Source organism: Manis pentadactyla, chromosome 5 (assembly GCF_030020395.1).
Source record: "Manis pentadactyla isolate mManPen7 chromosome 5, mManPen7.hap1, whole genome shotgun sequence".
Classification (NCBI taxonomy): domain Eukaryota; kingdom Metazoa; phylum Chordata; class Mammalia; order Pholidota; family Manidae; genus Manis; species Manis pentadactyla.
In genome coordinates, this window is record NC_080023.1 from 6,468,991 (window position 1) to 6,487,628 (window position 18,638).

Genomic DNA, 18,638 nt, shown 5'->3' on the forward strand with positions numbered 1-18,638 from the left:
GCCCTAACAATGACCGCACCCGGACGGCTACCGGCCACGTGCTTCGGTCCGCACCAGCTGAGACCTTGAGGTCAAAGGTCAGGCCGGTCGCTTCCCAGGCCCGCGACACCCGCTCTGCGGGGCCCACTAAACGCGAGAACCGCGAGAAGGGAGCGAGCTTTAGGGTTTCCCAATCCTCTGGCTCCCAGGGACTCAGGGCTTCGGAACCTCTCCGCGCGGCCAAGCCCGCCGAGGTTCACTGGGATGACAAAGGGGCGCGGTGTGCGCGCGGCCGGGTGCGAGGCGCCGCGAGAAGCCGCCACGCGAGCGGGCAGAGATTGTAACCTTCTCTCGCCTCGGTAGCCTAGCGGAGGGCGGAACCTTACTTCTCGTGCCGCAGTTGGCGGGCGGACGCGTGCGGTACCGGAACGGTCCTCCAGCCGCTGGGCATGCGCCGCGGTCGCGGGCTGCTGACGTGATCCGGCTCGGTGGGAGGCCGTGGGTGCGGGTCGCTATGGCGGTGGATATCACGCTGCTGTTCAGGGCCAGCGTCAAGACAGTGAAGACGCGCAACAAAGCGCTGGGAGTGGCAGTGGGCAGCGGGGTTGATGGCAGCCGCGACGAGCTGTTCCGCCGGAGCCCCAGGCCCAAAGGAGACTTCTCCAGCCGGGCGCGCGAAGTGGTGAGCTGGTTGCTATGGAAACAGCGGGCTAGAGACGGGGGCGGACCTGCAACGTGGACCCTAGACCGCAAACCAGACCCTGTCCCGTGTGTGAAGGAATAGCCTGGAGAAAGTGGTCTGAATGGGGGACAGCAGAGTTGGTCCCAGAGAGCCAGCAGCTGTCTTGGGAAAGGAGCAGCCTTATTTCGATGAGTTGGGACGTATATTGGGGAACTTGGAAATTTCTGTCACAAAGTTCATGGCTGTTTTGTAAGTCGCCGTCACTGCAGACTTGAACACCGGGAAACTTCCCTAACAGGCCTTTGCTTTTCTGTCGCAGCACTGACCACAGTGTTTTTGTCTCTTCTGTTTACTTATCTCGCCCTCTCCCCCTTGCATAGAGATCAGTTATCTTACTCGGCCGACCTCTCCCTTCCCCTTGCCTCCTGCGGTAGGTTAGGGCTCAGGCTAAGCATCAGCACGTATTGAGACTTGTTTAGGATAATCTTTCACAAACACTCTATGTTATACTCATCTGAACTACTTTCTGTTCCCTGAATATAGCCAGCTTTCCTTTAGGAGAGCAGGACCTTGTCCATAACGGCAGGAACCGTATTGGTTTCACTTCAGAATCCCCAAAGCCCTACTCCTATCGTTGCTTAGTAAATGTTGAATAAATGAAATGAACAAATGGTTGTCTATCTTTCCCAGGACACAGGAAGCTCTGTAGGAGAGAGATAATGTTTGCCTTGTTCGGTTTTGTGTCATTGGCACCAGGGGTGGATCTAATTTTGTGGCGCTTGAAGCTTATACAGTTTTGTCTGTCCTCTTTAAGAAATAAAAACACAAAATCACAAAAGAAGGTTCAGAGCTTTGGAAGGTGCAAGTGAGAGGCCTTGAAGCTTAAACTTCATTAATTTTGTAGTAAATCCACTTCTGTTTGGCATGCAGTCCAGTGCCTGGTACTTTGCAGACATTCATTTTTTAGTGAATATATGTGTGTGTGTAAATTAATGAATGGCAGTTTGCAGAGGATAATCAAGCATCAGGAGGAGGCTTGGACCAGATGAATACATTTAGTCTATCAATAATCATTTATTAAGCACCTACCTTCTGACCAGCACTGTGTTAGAATAATGCAACTTAAAAGTAGTGGGGGAGACAACAGTAACAGAACAAGTGCCTTACAGCCTCTTAGATGTTGTGTAGGACACAAAGGAGAATGTTTTTCCTGAGAACATTCTTCCTGAGAGCCAAGAAAGGCTTTATAGAGGCAACAATGCTTGCAGCAAATCTTGAAAGAGTAGTAGTTGGTTCCAGCGCAAACAGGGTGGAGAAGGGCATCTTAGACTACAAGAAGAATATGCACAAAGGTGTGGAGACAGGTAACTTTTATGGTCAGTTTATAGATACTGAGTGCATGTCTACCCATTAAATTATAAATTAATTGGACAGTAGTGATGTTTCTGATATTTCTTGAGGAACTTATTACCTAAAGTACTGCAGATCATGATGAATGTGCCCCTTTGCAATGTTAATAAAGTTGGTTTGATAAGCATTTGAGTGTGACTGGAGGAAAATTGGACTGGAGTGGCAGGCAAGGGAAGATCTTGGAGGGTCCGTGTATTCCTGTGCAGAGTTTGAGCTTTGCTCTGTAGGCAATTAGATGTTATGTTGTAGAGAGAGCACTAGAGAAGGAGCCAGGAGACCAGGTCATTGTCTTAACCCTGCAACTCTTAGCCATGTGATGTTATTAAGCAAGTTTTATGGCCTTAGTTTATTACTGATAAGTGGTTCCTTCCTCCCCCTGCCCCTCAAAGAGCAGAAGGCTTTTAAAAAACTACATTAATACCCTGTATAGCAAAGGTTAAAGGAAGAGTTTCTTAGGTGGAAATGAGAGGAAGGGAAACTAGGACATTCTCCTTCTCCTCCCCAGTCTGGCCTGGAGGTTTCTCTGTGCAATTGTAGTAGGAAGATCATAGTTTTGGTTTGAGGAAGGCCCTTCCTAACTCTGAAATCACTGATTTACTAGTACTGTGCTAATTTGGGGTCCTACTCAGGAATAAAGGATGTGGTAGTGGTAGAGACAAGAAGCATAATTGGGATGGCAAGCGTTGTGGACAGCCTGTGATCACTTAGACCTCAGGCGTCTCCTCAAATGGTGAAAATGTGGTTTAGGCCTTTGAGTTAATGGGTCTCCGGGACAATAACAGGACCTGGGGTGTTGAGTTCCCTGTCACTGATAAGTAAACAGAGTTGTTTGAGAAGAACTTTGTGCATTTGTCAGAGGATGAAATTGCATGTGATGGGAAGTTCCAGTTCTGATATTTAATGATGTGGGTAGGTTAGGCTTGGATAGTTTATTAAGTAGGGACATCAGCTGTGTTGTTCAGGGCCACTGCTCCTCCTGACATAGGGAAAGCATATATTCTTTTGAGGAATTTTTATTTTATGTTGCAGTTGCTTTGTGTATTATATCCTCTTCTTGCAACCATTTCTCTCTTTTGTGGAAAATTTAACTTGTGTAAGATCTAGTGAGAGGTGTCCTGTGCTCTTTCCACAGTCAAATGTGTCAAAAGTCTGGCTGTTAATTTTGTTTGGTGTGGATTCCTTATATATCATAATTTGGTCAATACTAGGAGCACATATTCTGGTTGGAGTTTAGCCTGGTTGTCAGATCTAAGGATATGTAACAAATTATAGGAGAGCCTTCTGTTGAATACCTTCCTGGAAGCATTTGCTGTACATTTTACCTAGTTCTTCCTGTTACTAATTTTGGACAAAACATATTTCTGATGCAGATTTCCACCTCACAGACTTGTTGTAGACGTTACTAAGTTTAATAAAACTGGGTTGAAACTAGGTATTTTATTTTCCCCAAAGGCTGGTTTCTTCTACATCATTCCTTTAAGTATTTAACTTTTTATGCTCAATTTTTCTGAGTTTATATACACTCAGGGCATGTCTACCTGTTAAATTATAAACAAATTAGATACTAATGACAATTCAGATTTTGGGGAGGAATGTATGATATTTGAAAAACTCCAAACAATGATGAATATGCCACTTTGCAGTGGGAGTTTGATTAGTTAACTCATTTGGACTGTGGAACTAATGGGAACCTTGAAAGTGGAAAGAGAACTAGAACTTGAATTTAGAAGACTTGGATTCAATCTGTGTTTTGCTACTTAGGAGTGGGTGACTTGGGCAAGCCCTCTTATCTTATTCTCATTTAACATTTCCATAAAATGGGCATGGTAATACCCTATTTAACTCATAAGCGAACTATGATCTTATAAGACTATATATATCATAATGAACCATACTGATAATTATTGTTCCTCTTCACTCCCTACCCCATCCCATGTAGTCCATTTAGACATATTTTCATCAGTGGCTCCAAGCAATATTACCTAAACCACTTAGCTTTCTTGTACTTTCATTTCTTGCTTGCAAAGGGGAACCAAGTAAGTGTGTAAAGGAATCAGTGAAAATCCTGTGCAGGTACTAAGAGCATCGATAGTGGAGACAGCAGCATTCTTCTGTCAAGGTGAAGCTCTATCAGTGATGGCAATTGTGTGGCAAGTATGCAGCTGTTCCTTCTCTTCCTCCCTGTGACCATGGAGCTCAGTGCTAATTTCCCAGTAGATCTGTGTAACTCAGAATCCTTTGTAGCATTGTACCTCAGGCAGCCAGTTTTTGGGTCCGACAGTCAAGTTGAAATCTGCTTGATGTCCTATCCAGTGCGTCTTAAAAACAGCATCTGTGTGCCCAGAGCACATAGACTTTTTTCTTAAGTAGTTTAAAGGATCTTGAATGTTTGTTGTTTAGGCTTCTTATTTTCAGTTGGGAAAACTAATACTCTGGAAAATGAAATGACTTGCCTAGAGTGATAATTTCTGAGGTTGTAAGACAGAGCCAGAGGTAGAAACCAGGTTCTTTGACCCAGTTTAATGCTATTTATTTCCCCCACTACATCCTTCTACTTTAAATTTCCACTTCAGAATTTTTAATTTTAAACCAAAAATTCTTTGGCTTTAAATGGCAGTGAGTTTCTTCTTGGTTAATACTGTATTCATAACTGGATACTGAATGGGATTTAGAGCAGAAAGACCTGAATTTGAATGCCTCTTACTTATTGTATGAACTTGGGTAAGCTATTTAACCTCAGTTTCCTCACTTCTAAAATGGAGTGAGTAATATTTGTAAACCAAATTTAAAAATATATCAAAAGGATCATTCATCATGACCTAGTAGGATTTATTCAAGGCATGCAAGTATGTTCAGTATCCACAAATCAATCAATGCTATCTCATTAACAAAAGAAAGGATAAAAATCATATGATCTTAATAGATGCTGAAAAAGTATGTGACAGAATTCAATATCCATTCATGCTAAAAACTCTCAACAAAGTGGGTACAAAGGAAACATATCTCAGTATAATAAAGGCCATATATGACAAACCCACAGCTAACATCATACTCTGTAGTGAAAAGCTGAAGGCTTTTCCTCTAATATCAGGAACATGACAAGGATGCCCACTCTCACCACTTTACTCAACACAGCACTGGAAATACTAGACACAGCAATCAAACAAGAAAAAGAAATAAAAAATGTCCAAATTGGTAAGGAAGAAGTAAAACTGTATTTGCATTTGACATGATACTATATATAGAAAACCATAAAGACTACATCAAAAAACTATTAGAACTAATAAATGAATTAATTCAGTAAAGTTGTAGGACACAAAATCAATATGTAGAAATCTGTTGCATTTCTATATACTAAAATGAACTAGCAGAAAGAGAAGTCAGGAAAACAATTCCTTTTACAACTTCATCAAAAAAAATATGTAGGAATAAATCCAGCCAAAAAGATGAAAACCTATACTCTGAAAATTATAAGACATTGATGAAATAGTAGAAGATACATATAAATGGAAATATAGCCCATGCTAACAGATAGGAATAATTAATATAATCAGAATGGCCATCCTGCCCAAAGCAGTCTACAGATTCAGTGCAATCCCTGTGAAAATACCAATGGTATTTTTCGCTGAACTAGAACAAGTAATCCTAAAATTTATATGGAACCACAAAAGACCCTGAATAGCCAAATCAATCTTGGGAAAGAACATCAAAACTGGGGGTATCATACTTCCTGTATTACAAAACTACCATGATTAAACAGTATGGTACTGGCACAAGAATAGATACATGGATCAATGGAACAAAATAGCCCAGAAATAAACCCATGCCTGTATGGTCAATTAATATATGACAATGGAGGCAAGAATATACAATGGGGAAAAGACAGTCTCTTTGATAAATGGGGTCAGGAAAACTGGAAAGCTAAATGCAAAAGAATGAAACTGGATCATTGTCTTATATTATACAGAAAATAAACTAAAAATGGATTAAAGACGTAAGTGTAAGGTATGAAACCACAAAAATCTTAGAAGAAAACATAGGTAGGAATCTCTTGAACAGCGACTAATATTTTTCTGGATACATCCACCCTGGCAAGGGAACCAAAAGCAAAGATAAACAGGTGGCACTACATCAAACCAAAAAGCTTCTACACAGCAAAGGAAATCATCAACCGAGTCAAAAGGCATCCTGCTGTATTGGAGAATATGTTTGCAAGTGATACATCTGATAAGGGGCTAATATCCATAATATATAACTCACACAACTCAACACCAAAAAACCAAATAAAAAATGGACAGGGAACCTGTATAGACACTTGCCAAAGAAGACACACAGATGGCCAAAAGGCACATGAAAAGATGCTCACCATCACTGATCATCAGGGAAATGCAAATCAAAACCACAATGAGATAATACCTTACACCAGTCAGAATGAATTCTAGCCAAAAGACAAGAAATAACAAGTGTTGGTGAGGATGTGGAAACCCTCCTACATTTTTGGGAATGTAAATTGGTCCAGCCACTGTGGAAAGCAGTATGGAGGTTCCTCAAAAATAGGAATACCATACAACCCAGAAATTCCACTTCTAGGAATTTACCTGAAGAAAACATAATTAATGGTTCCAAAAGGTATATGCACCCCTATGTTTATTATTGCAATATTTACAATAGCCAAGATATGAAAGCAACATAAGTGCCCATCAAAACTGTTACACCATATGAAGAAGGATAAATCATATGCCTGGCAGAGGGCAACAGCAGGGGGACTGGGGTGCAGAGGCAAGGCCAGGGTGCTGGTGCTGTTTCTGGAGGACGCCTGGGTGAGTGGCAGGAAGAGGCTGTGCAAGATTGGATTAGAGCAGGCGGTCGGCCAGATGTGGCCTGCTGCCTGGTTTTGTAAATGAGGTTTTATTGAAATGCAACCACATTCATTTGTTTACATCCAGGCTATGGATGCTTTTGTACTATAGTGGCAGAGCTGTATACAGCAAAGGCCTGCAAGGCCTAAGATATTAAATATGAAATTCCCTTTACAGAGAACGTTTGCCAGCCCTTGGATGTGAGCATTGTTGACAGTGCTAAAGAGTTTGGACTTGATGCTCTGAGCTACACAGGCAGAGGCATGAAAGGATCATATTTGTGTTTTAAAATAATCAGCTATATTGAAGATAGGTTTGGAGTGTAACAAGACTGACACAGAAGAGCTAGTTAGGAGGCTTTTGCAGTAATTCAGGTGACAGCTGATGAGCTAGTGACCATAGGATTGGATAGGAGCAAATAGATGAAAAACTATTTAGGAGTAGACCGAACAAACTTCAGTGTGGTGGGGGAGAGGTAGAATAATTCCCATCTTTCTGGTTGGAAAGTTAATCATACAAATATCACAATTATATTCTTTTCAAAGTTAGGACAGAATGTGTTACTCATGCCTTCTTTCTGAGTTCTGAACAGTAGAGAAGAAGGGAGCCAAGGAGGCCTGTGGAATTGGAGTTTTATTAGGGTGGCAGGTAGTGGATGGCTTCCCAGTGGTAAGCTCGCAAACCTGGATTGGGGAGCATAGCTGGAACCTAGTGGGATCCTCGAACTTTGTCGTATTTAGGTCTTGGAGGCAACTAAGGCTACAAAATAGATATTAGTACCTATGCCCAGCTAACTGCATGGAGATTGAAATCTGCCTCACAAATCCAGCAAACACCAGGTTGGGCCTTATTTTGGTGAGAAATACACAGCAAGTCAACCTCACCAGACTGCAGATGGGCATAGAGACTCAGTGGGACTCATTTAGACGCAAGACCTTATGCAGTTAGGGTCTCAGTTGTGCTTCCTGTACTCTTGAAGAAACTCATCATGGTAGTGACTGTATCACATAGAGAAGCATGGTCTTCAGGGATAGTTGATTTCCTCCTTTATTCCAAGAAAAGTCTAGAATGGGTCAAAGAGTTCACCCTTTAGTTTCTAGTTGGCAGGTCACCCAACAGTTCAGTGTACCACCTACTAGGATGGGGCTGCTGAACTGGGTCCCCTTAGGGGTGACATTTTTAATGAATTATTCTTGTGTAGGGTCTGGCTTTGTCTTGCAGGCTTCAGAACCAGATTTGTCAACATTGAGGTAGAACCACCCATCAAGACAGATATAACTAAGCTCACGTCAACTTGTGTAAAGTCAGTTTGTTCATTTACTTTGAGTGTTGTAACTAATATTCCCCAAGCGGATACAGATTTTGTAAAATCACTCATTTTTGGGCTTCTGTTATAGGTCAGTTATGGACTTTCATCTATCCCTTTTTGGGAGGATAGAAATATAACAGTATTAAGTGATTTTGCAATATTGCTGATATTATGAATGTTGTAACTCTAGAAATCATACAAACTTGATGTTTGAATTTTCTTGCTACGTGGAAACCAATATGGGCTCCCTCTGGCGGGCAAAGTATCAGTGAAGTCTACAATGGTTAATTATGGCTTGTATTGTGAAAAACTTACTGAGTTTAAAACAGATTTGGCTTACAATTGACTTAAAAAGAGTCCCCTTTAGGACCTCTCTAAAAGAAAGTGAATAAACCAGAGGAATGAAAGCATGATATATTGAGTGAACTCATATAACTCAGATATGAAAATTTTGCAGCACACTTGTAATTTAAACTCAGTAGTACTTTCTTCTTCCTGACTTTCAGGTTCTCAAAATCTGTAAATAATAGAGTTTGCCATCTCCTACGTGTAGTATTCATTAAAATAGTCACTTAAAAGTAATACTCATTTAAAAGAATAAAGAAGAAAATAAAGTTCATATACTCCAGATAGTCTAATGTATGGCCTATTTGTCAAAATTTTCTTATGAAACACATAAGCTATATTTAACCAAGAGAGTGAATCTTTTCAGTTCACAGTATCATACACATTCCTGTTCACTTTTTAGACAGATGATAAGAAGACCCTGATAAAATGAGCATTGTCTTCCTTAGTCTAAGCAGAAGTGACAGGCCACGGTGTATCTTGACTCAGAGAAATTGATAAAGGAATTAAAAAGCATGAGTTTTGAATTATAAACACTTGGACTTTTCCATTAATTATGTAATCTCAGAGAACTCAACCTCCTTTTCGTTTTTGGTTGCTTTTTCTCATTTTTCTTGTCTGATGAGGGGCTTTGGCTAGGTAATCTTTGAGGACCTTTTTAACAGGCTGGTTCCATGATTCAGTACTCTTCTTTCCAAAAGTCCCAGGATATATTTTTCAATGCATTTTGCAATGGTGACTGCCCAATGCCTTGTGATATTTCCTCCCTGAAATCTAATATACTCAGAATTTTTCACCTAGATGGAAAAATGAGTTTGTTTTTCTAAGTTGGCATTTGACGTTTTTGCACAAATACATTTGATTTAATAGTACTATATACTCTTATAATAGAATATTATCGGTGGGTCTTTTTTGGAAGTTGACTAATTATGTTAAAATCTGGTTATAAAAGTAGTATTAGTAATAAACAAAGTACCAAGTAAAAGTTGTATTCATTAAAAAGAATAAAGAAGAAAGTAAAATTCACATATTGATAGTACTACTGGCCAGAAGCAGCCCCTGTTACGATTTGACATACATCTTTCCAGACATTCTTCTGATTAAACAAAAACAGAACTTTTCACTGCTGTTAGGTGGCCTCCTTTTTTACTTATTTCTGTGTACATTTTTAAATGTCAGTATATATTGTTCTGTGTCACCAATTTATTTGGCTGCATAGCCATTAAAAATAGTTTCATGTAACTTATTTACCTGAACCCTTATTGAAAGATATTTAGGCTGCTTTCACTTTGTCATTATTTTAAGAAAACTACATTTTTATCAAATTTGTTTCACATTTATAATCTCTTAAAAATAAAAAGGCAAAAATATATATAAATTCATCTTACTTTCTATTTAATTTTTTCTTACATATAAAAAATTGGATGTCCTCTTACTGTGCTGATGGACAGTGACTGTAATAGGTTATGTGGTGGGGACTTGATAATGGGGGGAATCTAGTAACCACAGTTTACTCATGTAATTGTGTATTAATGATACCAAAAAAAAAAATTGGATGTCCTGATACTGATACAAGGAAAATTATCACTAATTTATATGAAAATGTTAAACGTATTGGAACTTATTGCCAATGCTGAAGGAAAATAGAAAAGGGGTATAATTAGGGGTAGACTAGTCAAGAAAGCTCTTCCTTGGGAGCTGAGCCTTGATGGGTGGTGAGTATAAGCATCGTGTGTTTCAAGACAGCAAAGGAACTGGCCACCCGGGTCAGCTGTGCTGCTCTGTCAGCAGCGTGAAATACACCTGGGGCGGTGCTGCGTGGCCTGGTTACAGAACGCCTCCAGAGCTTCTGTACAAAATGAACGTACAAAAATCAGTGGCCGTTGTGTATCTAATTAATGACCACTTAAAGCTCAGTGAAAGCATTTACAGTTTCAACAAGCATTTCTAGAAATAAATTTAATGAGAAATGTAAATATCCCACTTGAAGAAAATGTCAAAATTTTGTAAAAATACAGAAGACTTGAATAAATAGAAACACATGTTTTACACCTAAAAGGGAAGGAAAAATGTTGTGAGGACATCAATTATTCCTAAATTAATCTGTAGATTTAGTGCAGCTGTAATCAAAATTTGAACAAACTTTTTTGGGAGGAACCTGAAAATAGTCCTGGAATTCACCTGGGAAAAAAAGATGTGTGAAAATAGTGAATTAATTTTTGAAGAGTGGGAGAGTGTGTGTGTTGGGGTGGTGGTCCTAATCTTACCAGGCACTGAAACATTTTAAAACCAAAAAATGTATGCCTGTAGATTAATCACTGACGCCCAGCAGGCCAGGTGTGGGTGTGGGTGTGATTTTTATCTTGATAAAGAGAGGCATTGTAAATCAGTAAGAAGGTTTATTCTGATTTGGGAATAATTGGTTAGCACTTTTGAAACAAGAAAAAAAAGTTTTCTTAGGTCTTTATCTCTTACTCTACCCACATTAAAATACATTTTTAGTTGGGCTGAAGATTTAATTGTAAAAGCAAAACTGAAGAAAATGAATATTGACTTCTAGAAGTGGAAAGTCTGAGTTAAAAAATTAGCAGCAGTCGTCATAATAATGGTGATAATTTTGATGATGGTAGTGATGGCAGCTCTCACAGGTACTTCACGTAGCTTTTTCCCATGTACAGAGAAATTGTTATGGAAATATGGCATGCTGAAGATGAAGTCATGACGTGAGAGGAATTGCTTATATTCGCATGTTAGGTTAAGAAAACTATTACCAAAACCAGATACAATTGAATCTATGTATACAAAGTCAAATTCTAAGCATGGATATAATGATTAGAAGGGAATACACCACAATGTTAACAATGGCTATTTCTGGGGGACTTTGGGTGATTTCTTTTTCTGCTTCTGTCATCCTAAATTTCTTTAATGAGCAAATACCACTTTTGAAATGAAAAGCAGAACAGAACAGTTAGAACTCCTGGCAGATGACTTTTTATTTGCCACAGTAGGAAATGGAGAAGAATTAATGTCTTTTGATTAGAAAAAATGTCATGAGTAAGCAGTGTCTAATTATGTATTAAGTGCACAATGGAGGGGGACCTCTAAAGGAATTCTGCAGTAAAACCTTTTGTAAAGGGCATAGTTTCCCTGTAACTGAACTGGATTTTCAATTCAGACTTTCTTAATGCATACAAGAGAATCACCCACAAATGTTGCATTGATGTCTTAGCTCTGTTTGTCATTCTAAAAAATAATAAATGATAATGATAGCTACCACTTGTTGAGCACCTACTCTACCTGGCACTATGCTAAAAGCTTTATAATTTAGTTGACTATCCTTCCAAGTTAGGTTCCTTTATTCATGAAGAAACTGAGGTTCAGAAGGTTAAGTGACCTGCCCAGGATGATGTAGCAGTGATGAGTGAGCACCTATTGAAGGACTGCCTGCTGCTTCTCTAGGCTCTTGAATGCACAGCTGTGCATGTGTCCTGGGACTTTGGAGTTACACTCCCCTTGCATTCCACAGGTCAGGTCTCTGACCATTTTCTCCTTGGTGTGTTGTCGTATCACCTTCTGTCTTTACGCGCATGTTTTGGTACATAAATCATACATACTTGAAAGTGCCTGACTTAGGGGAAATAAAGCTTCCAGAGCTGAGATGACTTTTCAGAATTGTCGAGGTGAGGCAAGGGGACAAGCCTTTAAAGCCACTGCAGTGGACATCTCTCAGATGTGGGCTTTTTCCAGGGAAGCTCCAGAATGTGGGGTGAGGCTGTTTCCTTCTGCTGAGGGCAATTCCTTGAGGAAGACCCAGCTGTGAGCCATAGTTGGCAGTCCTCCTGAAAGCTGGGGCTTGAGGGCCTCCATCCTGAAGGCACAATTCTGCCGCTACCTTTTAGGGTTGTAAGGATCGAATGAGACACTCTATGTAAAGCTGCTAGCATTGTATCTGGCTGGTACATTATAGGTACTCATTAAATGGCAACTACCTTATTGCCAGCTTTTATTGACTATCTACCTATGAGGCAGGAGGGCATTTAGATTGCTCTTTGGGCTGGGAAGGTGAGTGAGACTTTCATCTGGCCATCAGTATGCTTACAGTCTAGAAGGGGGCATTCATTCATTCAGTAAATATTCACTGATTATATACTATAGGTTGTGCACTGTTCTTGGCCCTGGGGATAGAGAATAGATAAGACAGACAAAATCTCTGTTTTCATGGAGCTTGTATTCTAGTGAGAAACATACAGTAAACAGATACATTAAAAAAAGTAGTGATAAGTAAACTCCCAAATAGAAGACATGCTCAGAAGTAATTGTAGAAATCTTCAAAAGAGGAATTGTGATAACTCAGAGGGCAGAGAGATTACTTCTGGGTGAGGTTGAGGGGAGACTTCATGGAGGAGGTGACATTAAGGTGGCCTCAGATTTCCCACATGTGGGAATGAAGAGCGGAGTAGCAGGGCAGGAACCCATGACAGGTTTCCCCTGTGGGACAGCCCAGGACGGGAAGCTCTGTTTCCCTGGGAGGAGTGTGAGGCACCGGTAACGGGATGTGTTGGGTGTGACCCTGGGCCCTTGAGGGTTCACTCTGCGCTTGGCCCAGGAGGCTAATTTTTAGGGAGTGCGCGTTTGGATTTCCTTGTCCTCTGACTTGTGGTTGGGCTCAGGCAGTAGGAGGGTCCAGAAGAGATTGGAGGGCTGGAAAAAAGAGGGCTGATTAGGAACCGGGTATAGGCTTTGTATCCACAGTCCTGACTCGGGTCAGCCCTCTGCCCCACCAGCCTTAGAATTTTTTTCCCGTGTGTGTCAAATATCCTCTGGGGTAGGATGGGTTTAGCCAGTAGGCTGCTACCAGCCAGTAACAGACAAGACCGCATTGCAGCCCTACTTGGGTCATCCTGAAAGACTGTGACAAAGAGAATTCCTCCCCATGGGCAGAGCTTTGGACAATTCATCTCTGCCTTTTTATTTAAGGCAGTTTTTATAAGAGATACTGTACTTCTCTCTCCCTTTCTACCTCAACATTGCAATAGGGCGAATCAAGAATTTTAGGCTCAAACAGATTTTCTCTTAGTGATGTGGCACTTCATACGTTTCTTCCAAATACGACCTGAAAGGTTTGAGTTAGTAAATGGCTCTTGTAGCATTTCGACTATACATCTGAACTGGAGTAGAATATGTAACCCATTATCAGCTTCTGAATCGGGCTGCTGCCTTGTCCTTCTGTTTTTGTTTCAGTTGAAATGTGTGTTTTTATTCTGTCAATGGACAGTTTACATACCTAATGTACCCACTGTTTAAAGGGAATTATATAATGATAATCGATGTGAAAGGGACTAGTTAAATACTTCAGCTTCAAGGGATTCCATTAAAGTAATAAGGAAATTACCTTTAATTTTAAATGGTAGATTTTTTAATGATATTGCTATTAAGCATGTATTACAGACATTCAACCCATTTTTGCAAATCAATTCCCAAAGCACAATTCATCTTTATACAGGTGGAAAGGAAATAATCTTGAAAAATATGTAGTTTGTTGTCTTCTTAACAGTGGAGGAAAGCTTACTTTTCCAAAGAATAGAATGTGATGGTTGATTGGAAACTTTTAGAGCTACAGACTTTTAGCTCTACCTCTTGAAATAAGAAAATATATATAAATGGGTCCTCCGATGAAGATGTGGTGGGTACTTATAGCCCTAATTGACTCCAGACATAGAGCCTGTGATTTGTAAGCAAGCAGTGACAAGAGGAAGTTATATCAAAATTAAATTAAGGGTAGTAAGGAAAAAAAAAGAAATATCAAGGAGAGGTGGTGAGTTTTCTGAAAATTTCTAAATACCTATCTGGGTAAGTGGAAAAATCTATGACTGTATCTCAGTTATGTCAAAGGATGAAATCTGGAAACATTTCAGTCCTAAAAAAGACCTCTCTTTTTAAAAATCTTTTTTATGTTCCTTACTTGGTACAGTTCAGTTAGTATAGGCATATTTGCTTCTATACTTTTCCATGACTCAACTGGCAGTAAAAGTCAGTATCTCCCATGATAAACACGAGGTGATATTTTGGGAAGATTGGTTTTTCTGTTTCTGTTTTGACCTTTTGTAGGTCTTCCAGCTTGTGTGAATACAATTCTAGGAGGTAGAGCCCACCAGACGCTTAGCCACACAGGCACTCTTTTTGCAGCGTCTCAGTCAGTCTCCCTATTCCTGGCCTCTCCCCTCCAGCTAATTCTCACTCCCAAGAAGACAGGGACTGCGTTCCAGTCACATCATAGCACAGAGCACAGTGCAGAATTCAACAGGTCTTTGTGAAATGAATTAAATGAATAAATGCCTTGCCTGCCCCCTCTTTCCCCTCCATCCCACTGCCCCACGTGGGTTCAGACCCTCACTATCTTGAGCCTGAGCCGATGGAACCACACTGCCCCCCAGTCTCCCTTGCGCTGTCACTGTGCTGCTTTGCTCAGACGCGCTCCGTGCTGCTCATTCCCGGTATGACAGTTTCTCCGCTACTTGGCTGATGTTCAAGGACTTAATAAAGTAGCACTACCCACTTCTCCATTTTTCCATCCTGTACTTCCCAGGATCAGCCTGCCAGCTTTAACTGAACTGCTCTATTTATATACAGCCTCCTCTGTTTTCTTGCCTCCTTGTCTGGCTCCTGGTCTCTCCCTTGCCTAGACGGCCTGCTTCTCCTTCACATACGCAGATTCTATCCATCTTGAAAGGCGCGTTCTGTCCTGTGCCGTCTCCTCCTGAGTCTGAAGCATTTGCTCCTGTACTCATTAAGCAAGGACCCCCGGGGGGCTGTGATAAGGCACGCATTATTGTTTTGTGTTGTTATTTAATGCTTGCGTAAGTGGCCTGGCTTTCCAAGTACCATTGTGGTGCTTCCCAAACTATCTTGTGTATGTCTGGTCATCAGGGACAGCAGGACTGTGATCGGACGCTGCTCTGCGTTTCCCTCAGTGGCTCTTCTAGCCGGGGCTGCAGCCTTTAGGCAGGACACGCATCACCATACCTTAATCAGTTTGTCTTCCCAGTGCCTAGCACCACACCAGGCCTGTAGTAGGGATTCAGTATGTGTGATGTGAATAAATGGATGGAAGGCATTCTCAAATATTTGTTTACTAGTTTGACCCCAACCTGAAATAATCAACACGCATGATTTTCCATCTTTTAAAAGCCACAAAAATCCCATTTTTCATTTAGGTTTTTCTGGTCATTAGCAGTTCCCCCTCAAGCCCTTCTTCCTTTTCTTGCTCCAGCTTCATACTGAAGCATAAATCAGTTTCCTCTCATTCTTTTCCCTGTGAAATTGGAGAACAGCTGTTTAGTCACCTCCTTATAAATAACCCTTCAACAAGTTAAATTGCCTCTAGGACTTGCTTTCTCCAGATTAAATTATCCCAAAGCCTTTCCTTTTTCCTCATAAAGGCCTTTTCAAAAAGAAGCATTTGCTGTGTTTTTTTATTTCTTTTGCTAGCTCTTTATAAAACTTTATTATTTGATAAATGTACCACAGGATACCCTGTACAGGCTTGACTTACTGTGTCTGGAATGGGAGGCATCTCAGATCTCCTTCTCCTACTCATGTCTGAGGCACCCTGGTGCCTTCCCCTCTGCCTGTCAGAGTTGACTTGCTGGCCACTCACACCCTCTCCTTGTTCTCCTTCCTCTGTGCATTTCTTCAAATATGTGACTTCATTTTCTTCCCACAAACATGAACTTGCTGTATCGGGAGTCTTACGGCTACAAGTTACAGAGCGCAGTGCAAACTAGCTTAAATGATCATGGGAATCTACGGATTTATATCACTGAGAAGTCTAGTGGTATGCCTTAGCCTCCAGCGTGCCGGACCCCGTAGACAGACAGTGTCACCAAAGACCTGGGTTTCCTCGCTCCCTTTGCTCTGCCTTTCATGGTGTTCACGTCCTCCTTTGGCGGCCCCAAGCGCTTGCTTCATGGTAGCTTCCAAGTTGCAGCACTTGCAGACCTTACTTGCCCGCACTGCCGCATCCAGGGGAAGAGGGGGGCTCTTTCTAGGCCGCACCCACTGGCATCTGGGAATCGAGTCATATGCCTGTCCTTAAACCTGCTCCCTGAGTCCAGGGGGAAAGGATATATTGCTCAGCTCCGTCTGCTTGGGACCCAGCTCTGCAGCTGGGGCAGCATCTCTTCCACCCAGTACGCATTGCTGAGAACAGGGGCAGAGTGACTTCCAAAGGAAATATGAGGGGCTGTTTCCAGAGGAGGAGAGCAGTGGATGTGGGTGGCCCACCAAAAATGTACTTTGCACTCAGAATTGTGCCCCTTTACTCTGCCTTAGAGTGTGAATATTGCTTTGAACTGAGCGTGTCTCAATGTGTCATTCACTTACTCATGCACTAATAATTATTGAGCATCAAGTATATGCCAGGCATGCAACTAGGTATTGGGTGTACAAACATGAGACAATCCCTGACTTGAAGAAATTCGTATTCTAGTGAAAAGAGACTTATGGGCAAACATTAAAGTATGTAGTAATAAGTGCTGTTATCAAAGTATATGTGGACAGAGGTAGAAGTGAGGAAGTCTTCACTCGGGAGGGACCAAAGGGGAGGGCTTCACAGGAAAGGTGAGTTTTCAGCTGAGCTTTGAAGGGTGAAATGTATTTCCCTAGAAGGAGAAGGGAAGGACATTATCCCAAGGACCATGGTCAACCGTAAGGGGACAGACATGATCAGATACAGACTTTGGAAAGATGCTGCTGGCCGTTGACAAATGCAGCCGAGGTGAGAAGGGCCAGCAGCAAGGAGGGAGCGTGCTTGAGCTGTCACAGTGATCAGGTCTAGGCAAGACACAGTGAAGGCCTACATCTAGCTGGTGACCACTGGGACAGCGGACAGATCCAAGAGTTACTTGACAGGATTGGGGACTTGTTAGATGTAGGAGATGACAGTAGTTTCAGATGACTGAGGTTTCGACTGTGGGGCACTGGGTGAGTGGTCAAGACGAGTTCAGTTCTGTATTATTTGAGGTGACTCCTGAACCCCCAAGGACACAGGGTTTTCAGGCAATTATGAATACAGAAATGGACCTCAGGAAAGATTTCTGAGCAGTGATGTAGATGGGGAGACATCGGAGTGTGGGTGGAAATTGTAGCCTTGAGGTTGCCCGAGGGGAATTTCATGTGAGAAGGGGGCCTCAGTCGTTCCTGGGAATGGCAACACTGCGGAGGATAAGGGGTCAGGAAAGGGAGCTGTGGAGAAGTTAGGCATATGGGTCCCTCCAAATAATAGACCTTACCTTACCTTGATAAAGGCCATGTCACCTGGGATGGTTTGTGACATGGGGGTTAAGAATATGGACTCTGGGCTCCACTACCTCCAGGCAGGTGGTGACTTGTGAGCAAATTACTTAACCTCATTTCCTGATCTATATTATGGGAATAAAGTAGTACTTAATTTTGGAGGATTAAATGCGTAAAGCACTTTGAAGATGTTTGGCACATAGGAAGTGCTATAAAATGTTCGATGAACAAACATGGAAACCGGAAGACACATGTGCGTGTCCTGCATCTGCTGCTTTCTCTTTCTGAGCTCATGTACCACTGGCCAGCTGACCTGAGATTGAAACTTAGTTTATTTGGACTTGAGTAACTTACTCTCCTGAAAACTGGTGGTTCCAAGGCACAGTGCAAGCATCTTTACTTCTTGAAACGTTTCCAGATTACGTATTAGATTTTTTTTTTCTATTGGCTGTTAACTTTACCTCTGGCAGTGGTGTAGCTTTGTTTCTTCCATACCTCACATATTTTAAAATTGTTCCTAATACTTGATAGCATATAGCTTTCCCTTATTTTTTTTTTTTTTAATTCCCTCCTCAGAATCATTCCTAAAGTTCTGGAATGCTCTGTTAGTTGCTCCCCCGACTTTTGGTCAGTTTCTGGCATATTACTTTTAGTCAGGCTACTTTTCTCATCCATCTGTAGGAACTGGCAGTATTTCCAGCTCCTCTCCAGAGTGGTCAGGGATATGACTTGCTGTCTTTTATTCTTCCTCTTCCATTTT

General features: G+C 41.4%; 1 protein-coding gene across 3 annotated transcripts in view; it reads left to right on the forward strand.

Annotated features, from left to right (window-relative positions):
* The first annotated feature begins 401 nt into the window (after positions 1-401).
* Positions 402-18,638, forward strand: part of STX18 (syntaxin 18) — a 131,231-nt gene continuing 112,994 nt past the window's right edge. Inside the window, exon 1 of one of the 3 annotated variants that reach the window (XM_036921126.2) lies at positions 402-661. In XM_036921126.2, coding sequence (XP_036777021.2) covers positions 494-661 — 168 coding nt within the window. In that variant the 5' untranslated portion in view covers positions 402-493. The remainder of the gene's footprint in view (positions 662-18,638) is intronic. The other 2 variants (XM_057502103.1, XM_036921128.2) reach the window with 2 other exon arrangements.